Source organism: Macrosteles quadrilineatus, unplaced genomic scaffold (genome assembly GCF_028750875.1).
Source record: "Macrosteles quadrilineatus isolate MER2022 unplaced genomic scaffold, UCM_ALF_1.0 Scaffold_15__1_contigs__length_3749704, whole genome shotgun sequence".
Classification (NCBI taxonomy): domain Eukaryota; kingdom Metazoa; phylum Arthropoda; class Insecta; order Hemiptera; family Cicadellidae; genus Macrosteles; species Macrosteles quadrilineatus.
The window spans coordinates 2,074,225-2,085,497 of record NW_026542608.1 but is presented as its reverse complement, the minus strand read 5'-3'; the positions used below and the strand labels follow the sequence as shown (position 1 = coordinate 2,085,497).

The following is an 11,273-nucleotide window of genomic DNA, read 5'->3' as shown; positions in this document are numbered from 1 at the left end:
CCTTCCATTCGTAAGGATTGCCACAAACGGACTCAATCTTGCCTCTCATGCCAAAGATCTAAGATAACTAGACATGTGTCTACCCCTCTTGGTGATTTTCATACACCTACAGAACGTTTTCCCCATGTTCACATTGACCTAATTGGCCCACTTCCCTTATCAATGTCTTCGAGGTACTGTCTAACTATCATAGATAGATTTACTCGTTGGCCTGAAATTTGTCCTATTGATCAAATAACTGCCTAATCTGTTACTCGACCGTTTGTCTCTACTTGGATAGCTCGATTTGGATGCCCACAAAAGTTGACATGTGATTGTGGACCCCAGTTCACATCGACTTTGTTTAAAACCTAGCGCGACAGTTGGGCATAAAGCTCCAGTTCACTACCAGCTGGCATCCACAAGCCAGTATGATTGAAAGACTCCACCGCCAGTTGAAAGCTGCTATAATGGCTCATAGCAAATCAGACTGGACCGAAGTACTGCCCTTTGTCCTTCTCGGAATAAGATCTGCTTTCAAGGAGGACATCACTGCTTCATCAGCTGAACTAGTGTACGGAGAACCACTGCGTCTTCCGGGAGAGTTATTCATAGTACCTTCTCACGAGAGCAACGAGCCACAAGGATTGGTATCAGGCCTGCGTAAGCATATGAATCGACTAAGACCTACACCCGCATCACGCCACATTAAACCAGGGTCGTTTGTGTTCAAGAACCTAAGCACTTGTGACTTTGTATTTCTTCGACAGGACTGTTTAAGGGAATCTTTACAGGCCCCATATTCTGGTCCTTACAAGGTCATATGCCGTGACGAAAAGACAATTACCATCATTGTAAGAGGCCAAGAAACTAAGGTATCTTTGGACAGGGTCAAACCAGCCTATATTGTTGCCGGCGAAAATCCTATTCCTGAGTCCACGAAACGTTTGGTGCCGACTGGACAAGCAGAGGAAACCTCAAAACTACCACCATATTGTCAAACTCCATCTACGAAGTCTTATACAACTCGTTCTGGAAGACAAATCCGACCACGGGTTACTTTTCAGAATGATGTATGGATTCCTTTTCTCCGTGGGGGGCTGGTGTAGCGTCAGCTGATGACCTTGTCATAGCAACCAATTATGATTTGATTTAGTCTGGTTTTTGTTTTTCTACAGGATTGTACACAACATTTAACTCTTATTTTAAAATACTTTTCTATTACTTATTTGGTCGTAATTTATTTGATGTACACAAACAACCACGACCAAAAATATACAGTCCACAAAACATTTATACGTTAACAACACCAAGCTTTAAAATTCATGATGGTTTGCTAAATAACGTTCAATAATGTTTTATCATTGCATATCATAAACTAACGTTTTGGAGTCCATACAGAAAACGCAAAAACTATACAGTTAGACATCAATAAATTTATTAAGAAATAAGGTGCAGCACTAACGATAACTATAGTTGTAAATAGTGATGTGTTTGTACGTAAAAATGATTCTTACTGCTACCACTGGTTCTAAGGAAAAGTAGCAGTACCATAAACCAACGTTTACTTTTAAGAAAAGAACTATAGTACTTACGACCAATTCAAACGGTCCTTCTAATCAAACTGTATTATAGGTGTTAATTCGTTGGCAAATATATAAATAAATAAATACACAGGCCACAAAACATGTAACATGTAACGTTAACAACGTAAAGCTTTAAAAACTCACTATGGTTTGCTCAAAAAACTTTCACTTGATGTGGTGCAGTACCGAATTTATTAATCTCCCTTGGTTTTAAATTTTTTTAAGTTTTCAAAAATCAAAGTTATTTTCCATTAATATGATTATTTGTAAACAACTTTTACAATGTTAACATATCAATGACAGTTTGAATAAACCACGTTTATCCAAACAAAGGTTTCTTATTTAAAATATTACGTAATCTCTAAACGATAATCGGTACATATATCTAGCAAACATTCGGAGGAAAGTGACAAAAAACGCGCAAATCTGGGGTTTTGGAGGTTTGTAGTTTTACTTCCTAAGTAGGAAAAGTACCGATATCGTTGTCGAAATGTAAGTAGCCTTAGTAGAAACCAAAAGTTACACATTGGAAAAGCGAATTTGGCTACATCTTTGAGTTAAACCTCTGTTACGATCACAGCAAAATCAGAAAGATCTTCCAAGATCGCAGCAACATCCACGATCACCCAGTCACACACTGGAGTTGTGATTTTTTACTTTGCACTTTACACAACTGTCCTCGAAAATCCGTCAATGAGTGGAAACCTTTTGGTGGCGATTATTAAAAAAAATTTAGTTTCCCAGCACTAATACAACACTGATTCACGGTATTTTCCCCGGTTATCAAAACTCAAGAACAATCGTTGCACTTGCGATTAATTAAACCGGTTAATTAAACCGATTAATTAAACCGGCACAACGTTTTTCATCTAACTTGGTTTGGATGTGCTAACAAAACTTATCGAAAATGGTTGCGGTATTTGTAAACAACTTTTAATGTAAACATATCAGTGACAGGTAGAAGTGAGAACTAATACACACAGCTAATCGTTATTTCATAAAATGTAATAGTAAACATTAGGAGAAAATTTGACAAAAATCGAACAAAATTGGGTTTTTTATGGTTCGTTATTTTATTTTCAAAGAAGCGAAGCCATGTGTTTATAGCCAAAGACACTCTCACCAATTCAGTTAATACAGACAAATGATTAGAAACTTGATCGGTACTCTAGTTTTCTAGGAGTAGGCCGTGTAAAATGACATTTTGGCGTCACAGACGGAATGACAGAATGGACAAACAGACAGACAAACAGACAGACAGAAATTGAGATATGACTCGTTTCGGCTTTCTTAGGCTATGAAACGTAAAAATAACCAAAAACTGCATGATTCTAAGCAATATACAGACAAAACTGTAATTTATTTACATAGATTAGATCAACACTAACCCGATGTAATTTTAACATAGTTAAATTTCGAGTTTTTTTTAATTTTTTTAAATTGTTTGGCATTCATTTACATATTTATTGTAACTGGTATTGTTATTTATTTATATTGTATTTATTAATATTGTTATTTATTCATATTGTTATTTATTTATATTGTTGTTATTTATTTTGTCATTTATTTATATTGTTATTAACTTTATTGTTATTTATTGTTGATTTTTTCTATTGTTATTTCGATTGTCACATTGTTTGTGTTAAGTTGGAAACTGTTTGTTGCCTTTTTTTTTTCAAATGGCTCTGCCGTTGGAATGATAATAAATAAATAAATAAATAAGTTGTCCTCTTTGGACGAGTTATGTTTCAACAGCTGACAACAGCTCTTTGCAACACAAATACTTTTTCACCACACTATGATGTTTTTTGCTGTTTTACATATGTTAATTGGTGGCTGAAAGTTACGTTTTGCTGGCCATGCCAGCTGTCATCGTCATTTGGGGACCGAGCAGGTTTTTACATCCCTAGAGCCGCAAAATCAGCTGCTCGCTTACTTTCTTAAAACATAAATGCATATAAAATACACAATCAGTAACCATTACATTGCAATTGAATAAATTGTTTTATTTTCACCGCTGCCTAGCAACTATTTTTTTTTTTTTTTTGCTGATTCCTCAAATTATTTCTTCACATAACCTAAAAGTTGTAGTTGTGGTGACTATCAGTGTGCATTATTTTTACTATTGTGGCAAATAGTGGTAATAGGGTATAGTGTGGTGAAAAAATAGCGTTCGTACCACGGACTGAAATGGTTTTGCAGCTTTCGATCGTTGCAGTTCTTGACTTCGTCTTGAACTTAAAAACTATCTCGAGCCGGTAAAACATAATTTTCGGCCCTAGGTCCGAAATATACTATTTCGTCATACAACCGTTCGTAAAAAAACCGTTTTTAATGCATGCGTTGCGGGTAAAAAGTACCATTTTTACTCTCTAAGGAGTAAAAATATTTTTTTAGCTCCTAGGGAGTAAAAATTTGGTGTTCACCTAAGTTATAAATATCGATTGTAAAAAATTACATGTATCGAAAGTGTGTATCGATGGTTTAATCAATTGCAGTTAATTTTTGCCATAATATAAATAGTTTGACATATCGATAGTATAATGCACATTAGTACACTAACACAATCGTAATAGACAAACCGATTCAATCACTTACTCAACAGCTGCCTATTATTGAAAACAAGCTGGAAGTTGTTTTGAGAGGTTATCTTTACATAAACATCATTTCTAGCTTTCTTTGTTAATTAATTATGCAATATGACGAAAAATATAGTTCATCACACGGGCAAATAGTTTCTTTTAACCCTCGCTCATTTTCCGACTTCGGCTTCGCCTAGATCGTAAAACTTGACCTCGGTTCAAAAAGAGTAAAAAAATGCAAAAAAATGTTATCAATTTAGTGCAATATGTGTGTATTCCAATCCTGGTTGTTTAATCATTCCAATCCTGGAAACCAGCCAAGTGTTTACTCTCTCCTGTATCTTTGCTATGTAACGTTCAAGTAGTCTGAAAGTTTACGTTCTAAGTAATATCATGAGTGAAAGAAACATTTTCATAATAAATTACGTCTCAATCCTAACGTTAATACAACTTCCTAATATAGTCCACATTTTACACAATCAATGTTAAATTTGTATTTTAACAATATTTTTTGTTTATAATTGTCAGCAAGTTGTAGTAAAACCGGAATTAGATTATTTTTGAAATTTCATTTTCGAATGAATCAATTTCATATGTTTACCATTGGAGTTATAGCGCCATACGTTTAAGACATGCCAAATTGGTTTTAGAGAACCTAGTCGTGGATTATTAACTGTATTTGCAATTTTGTGAAATACCCTCATAAAATGTGTTTGTTTTATTGGATTTACAGGTTATTTTGTAAATTGATTGCTAAATGTATTTTTATTCCATAATTAGGTAAATTATTCATTGCAGTATCGTTAAAACTTTATTAGGCAATGCCCTAATAAAACAGTCTAGCTCATTAGTTGAACGTTATAACCCGCAAAAGTTGACGTTGATAATATTGTGATTTACATTGTAATGAATCCCTATAAAAAGTAGTGTGGTTGGCAGTAAAAGCTATGTGGGCATAATCGAATGTTTTTAACTTATTGATAAAGGACAACAATGAAATTGGCCAAACCGGAGCTAATTCATTAGCCTCGCACAGCCTGTAGAAGGTCTGATCATCAGTCTACATGATTTATTGCTAAAACTTTTACAAACGACCAGATGACATGCTTTTAGCTTGTTTGAAAGAAACTATGATCGTGTGAGCTCAGATTTTGTATCTTGAGCTATATAAGGACACTTTTTACAAAACTATAAATTTAGAATAAAAATTTTTATTAGAAATGTTTGTTTTACTTACCAATAGAACAATATTATTTGTATTGTGTTAGATTATCTCAAAACAAATTTAGTTTGACAGCTATAATAAAACCAACTTGCATTATAGTCCAGTCATATTAAGAAAAAATACTCTCTAACTTGAAATATTTCCCTAAAATTTCCAACTTAATTCGGAAGCAACCAATAACAACACATTAAAAATCTACATTCGTGCCTACTGTGCTACGGTCACCATCTTGGAAAATGGCGGCCGATTTCCAATGTTTAAACTAAGTAAATGTTAAATGTGTTTCCCTTAAAAGTGTTTGACTCCATTATAAAAATGCCGCTGGCGTAGATTCAAGCAAAAAAAAAAAATGTTTTCTATCAATGAAGAACCAGCAATATTGTAGTTCTGTTAAACCATTATTTATATTTATTATGTTACGATAAGATATTCTATGTTTTCCATTTACCATGAAATAATAATTGAGTCTTATTTTTGTGCGAACTCAACATTGGCCAATTTAGAGCTGCTGAGTGTTTGTTTTGAATTTTAACCATACGATTTCAGAAATATTTTCAAAAAATATGAAAATGTATTAAAAGTTAAAATAAATATTTTGCCGGGACATTTCATGATAACATTATACCAATTCATAGGCTATGTAGTCATAATTCTATAGATATTTCCTATATTATAAAACCTAAATAACATATTTGTTAGCTCCATCATTATGATTATAAGATTTGTAAAAACAGCTTATTACAGCTATAATGTCTACCATTATATAAACTGCTAATGTCTTAAGAATAATATGATCAATATTTTCCCGTCATTAGGCAAGTCTATAATATTAAAGAGTTCCTAATGTACTTAAAACCAAAAAGCTCAAGGATGCCTAAACAAATTATGGTATTTGTTTGGAAAGGTATTTGCCAAAGCTGGCAATTAATTACTAATTGTCTGTAGCACCACGAGCATGCGAGATTTCTCATTGATGAATCAGGATGTAGGTTATATTATAGTTTACACCGTTTAGAACTCCAATCATGGTTATCAGAGCTGCATTGTTGACAGACTATACACGTACATTATATCATTATTGTCAATTGAGACTTGGTTTAACTACTAGGGATAAAATAAACTGAGTTCAAATGAGGCTATTAAATTACAACAGTAACATAACCTCAAATCAAAACAAAAAGTAGGTGTTAAAACAATAATAATTGAAGCAACTACAAATTCATTTGGACGAAAATAGGCTTGGTTTAGGGATAGCTTTAAGTGAAGTTTTATTTATATTTTAATTTATTGTTTTTATTATGTTCTTTTTTTAGTACATTTGATTATATTTCAAGTTAGGCTACTATTAATTAATTGCAGTAACTTATTTACCCCTCAAACGGAAGAGTTAATAGACATTTCCTGTTGTAAAGTTAATTTATGTTTAATATATATAACCAGAAGATTTGTTATTTGTTATGATTTAATTTAGAAGGCATGAGGAGATGCTCACCAACAATAGATGATGAACATTATCAGAGTTTGGGTTTGAGTAACTTTAAGATCGTTCCTGTAATTTTATCAATTAATAAATTATCTATTATTCAACTATTTGGACTATTTCATGCTGAAAACATATACTGGTGAGAAAATAAAGGTACTTGGAGAGTTTCAGGTATCCGTTAAACCACCTGAAGGCGGGCCAAATCAACTACTACCAATTGTTGTCATCGAGAGTAGTGTTCCAAACCAACCTACCAGAAACTGGCTGAACAAAATCAAATTGAACTGGAACACACTGAAATCAGGTGAAGAATCGGTCCAAAAGCTGGATGTGTACCGACTGAATGGTGAGTCCGAACCATACTATCACTTAGTTAAAGATTTGAAAATAAATTTGCACCTGCCTTTGAACAAGTTCCTGGGGAAATTAAATGCAAACCTTGTCCGGCCTTCTACTTTGGCGAATCAAAAATGAAGGCATTGGCACGCAGTTTTGTTTGGTGGCCAGGAATGGACAGAGATATAGAAAATATGGTGAGGGAATGCTCGATATGTCAAAAGACACGTAAATCTGCTCCACTTGTACCCCTACAACCATGGACTGGCCACATCATTGCTGGCAAAGAATTCATCTCGATTTTGCCGAGTTTCAAGGAAAAGCCTTTTTGTTGGTTGTAGATAGTTATTCTAAATGGATTGAGGTGTTCTACATGACTGGTACTACTGCTAATCACACTATCGAGAAGCTGAGACATTGCTTTGCAACTTTCGGACTTCCAAACACTGTTGTTACCGATGGAGGACCACAATTTAGATCTGAAGAATTTTATAGTTTTTTAAAACATAATGGAGTTCACCACATATTTACTCCTCCGTATCATCCTGCATCCAACGGTCTTGCTGAACGAGCAGTTCAGACAGTCAAGGATGCGTTCCGCAAGCAAATGCTTCATGACGCCAAGCATAACTGTTCCCGAAGTACACAACATCGTATAGATTCGTTCCTCTTCGTTTATCGAAACACCCCACATTCTATCACTGGCATGACACCTTCAGAAGCTATTACTCACCTGAACCCACTAAAACCCCATCTGGCATCAGAAATAGAAGTGAAGCAAGATAGTATCACTAAGTTGGCTAACAAAAATCGAGGGAAGCCTAGAAACTTCAATTTGGGAGAACAGGTATTAGTGCGTTCAGTACGCAAGGAGATTATACGATGGCATCCCGGGGTTGTTACTAAGATCATAAGTCCTGTCACATATTTGGTGAAAGTAGAAGGCCGGACAAGGTTTGCACATGCTGACCACCTTAGAACAAGTCACTTGAAAAGCGATGAAGAAGAGGACGATCCAAGAGAAATTTATTCACGTCCTAAAGAGATAACGTTACAACATGACGATGCAGCAAAATCTCCATCATCACATACCAGACCACTATCAGATGCTGTCATTCGACGCTCTCAAAGAACCTGCAGAATGCCAGCAAAATTAGATCTATAAACAAATTCCTCCCTTTGTTTCAATATTTTTTTTAAAATAATTTTATTTTACGTTGGAAGGAGTTTTTGTAAAGTTAATTTATGTTTAATATATATAACCAGAAGATTTGTTATTTGTTATGATTTAATTTAGAAGGCATGAGGAGATGCTCACCAACAATATATGATGAACATTATCAGAGTTTGGGTTCGAGTAACTTTAAGATCGTTCCTGTAATTTTATCAACTAATAAATTATCTATTATTCAATTATTTTGGACTATTTCATGCTATAATATTTCCGAAGAAGTAGAAGATGAAGATTATGACACTTTAGTACCTAGAACAAGAGGGCCTACTAAAATAAAGGACAGAATTTACCATTTCAATAAACGGAATGAATCTGAATTTGACAACAACTTATAATAACTTGATAACATAACCTTAAGTGATGTTATTCTAGCTGCATTCGCACTTTGCTGTCTGCTCTACTGAGTTGTAGCGTAGCGTTGTGGTGGTTGTAGGAAACACTAGCCCAAAGCCCACCAAAGATTCCTTACAAATACACATTCAGGATTGCCAACCGCTCGAATTGCCGTTTATCTTAAACGAAGCCAGTAAAATATTGGAGAAATCGAACACACATTTTAAACGGAGTTTAAAAATAAACTAAATTATTATAAACGTAGTTTACACCATTTTGGGAAAACCGGGCCTTAGAATCTTGAGAACATTGTCTTTAAATAACTTTTAGTGTATAGAAATTTCATTTCATAGCACAGTAGTTCTTTGAATAATTTCTATGGTTAGCCTTAGCCCCTTTAAGTTTTTGTTTTATGATCCTAATAGACCAATATAGATGTTTGTCCAAACGCTTCTGAATCTTAAGGTATAAACCTTAAGATTCAGAAGCGTTTAAGCGTTAAGCTTAAGCGTTTAAGTAATCAGGACAGCAACTATTGATAACAATAGTTGCTGTCCTGATTACTTCTAGTAAATCTCAAACTCAAAGCTTTAGCCTTTGTACTGCAATCTTTTTTTAATTCAATACCATAATCAACATACTAGCTTTGTGTTATAATTTTTTTATGTATAAATGTTTTCTATTTTCAGTGCTTCTTTCCCAAATTCAGGCTTGAACCAATGGATACAATGTTTATTCATAGCTTCCCCGGGGAGCGCCGCCCTGTCGAGCGAGTGAGTGGCAGACGGTGTTGGAAATAGAAGCGTTACAAAGCCAACGTGCTGACATTTTTAGGAGGTATGGAGCTGTGGACGGCTGAACACCATGCATTTGTAGTGGAAGTGTTTTAAAAAAATGGCAATTCGTGTGTAGCTATTCAAAGTGGGTTAAAGAAGAAAAGTCCCAACTTGAAACACCATTTTGTTGTGGGTGGGTAGCTTTAAAGATACTAGTTCAGCATTGAAGCTAAAATCAACAGGCCATCCAAGGTCAGTCCGGACGCCGGAGAACGTCAAGAGAGTGAGGAAAACTGTGTGATGTGGTTGATAGTGCGATTCGTCGCTCAAAATGAAAATTTTGTCACGTCTAAGTAAATTAATCACCTGTTTTGAAAATGAGATGCGCTTTACATAACCACTGGGCTTCAACTGTTGCACGATTGCCATTTTGTATGAATGAAAGTACAGGTCGTATCGTAATACTCTTCTACCGAGCGACCAGACATGTGTAGAGCTTCAGCTTATTTACGTGCAGGCAGCTGAGGACTAGCTTCCACAGCTTCGCTCACTCTCTCGGCGGTCTCTGGCGTTCGGCCTGACCTTAGACGGCCTGTTGACTTTTTTCAATGTTGAACTAATAGCTCTAAAGTTACCCACCCACAGAAAAATGGTGTTTCGAGTCTGGACTTTTCACCATGGACCCACATTGAAACGTCGACGGAACTGCCGCTGTACATCTACACTGGAATTGCCACTTAAAAAAAGAAAAAAAAAAACACTTCTACTACAAATGTATGGTGCTCATCTGTCCACAGCTCCATGGCTACTAAAGATTTCCGCACCTAGGGTTTTGAACGCCCCTATTCCCACCACCCTCCGCCGCTCGCTTGCTCAACAGGGCGGCAAAGAAAACCGTCAGATCATTTTGCCGCTCCCTGTACTACTTTTGTTTGGTTTTAGCTGCCCCGGAATAGGCTAAACAAGGGTTTTGGGCATGTTTGACTTTATATCTCTCTTAATATACTTATAAGGTTAATTCTTAGCCAATTATGGGTTTTCTACTTACCCTTCTTCTTCCTTAAAATGGGAGGACGATTTTACTTTAAATAATACATATAAATTGTGTACATTTCCTTCAAAGTAAAGTACAACAACGTTATATTATATTAAATATAAATACCAATGTTTTGTATATAGCTTTTACGAGTGAAAATTTTGTTGCGTTACGTTATTCACCTATAGTCACCCCAACCAATGCTCCAATACCCTAAAATACCACTTATTATTGGTGTGTCGTTTGACTTTGGAGTGCCTTCCAACCCACTTCTATTTTCAGATAAAATTATGAAATTCGGTAGGGTATTGGTCTATGGCCCAAATTACATTGAAGATCTAAGATTTCCAAAATGTCTAATCCAACCCCCTCTATTGAATTAAAAATCCGCTTTGCTATCCTTTTTTAAGGTAAATATTTAAACGGTTTTAATCCGACAAGGAACTTGATACCTAATAATAAGGTAATTTTGCCATAGGCATAAATCATTAGAAAAGGCTGAATAGAGACCAATCCCATCATAAGAACCCCACCCTGCCCCCACCCTGCTCTACAAAATCTCCCCATTAGAAAATTTACTGTTTCTAGCCGCTCTAGATATGTAGAGGTTTTGTTGCTTTGATAGCCTGAAACGTATCTTTTTAAATTTCCTTCCTTATGAAAGATCCCATTAATTTTACCCCCTAATATCCCAAAATGGAAA

The 11,273-nt window shown here is 35.2% G+C and overlaps 2 protein-coding genes across 2 annotated transcripts; both read left to right on the top strand.

Annotated features, from left to right (window-relative positions):
* The first annotated feature begins 410 nt into the window (after nt 1–410).
* Nucleotides 411–1,088, top strand: LOC129005082 (uncharacterized). The gene has a single exon (XM_054433874.1). The coding sequence runs from the start codon at nt 411–413 to the stop codon at nt 1,086–1,088; it is 678 nt and encodes a 225-aa protein (XP_054289849.1).
* A 6,476-nt stretch (nt 1,089–7,564) lies between these two features.
* On the top strand, nt 7,565–8,356 carry LOC129005081 (uncharacterized protein K02A2.6-like). Its single transcript, XM_054433872.1, has one exon. The coding sequence runs from the start codon at nt 7,565–7,567 to the stop codon at nt 8,354–8,356; it is 792 nt and encodes a 263-aa protein (XP_054289847.1).
* The last annotated feature ends 2,917 nt before the right edge of the window (nt 8,357–11,273 follow it).

Bases quoted from the DNA above. Each gene is read 5' to 3' on its own strand.
- LOC129005081 (XM_054433872.1), top strand. From the start codon at position 7,565: ATGACTGGTACTACTGCTAATCACACTATCGAGAAGCTGAGACATTGC.
- LOC129005082 (XM_054433874.1), top strand. From the start codon at position 411: ATGATTGAAAGACTCCACCGCCAGTTGAAAGCTGCTATAATGGCTCAT.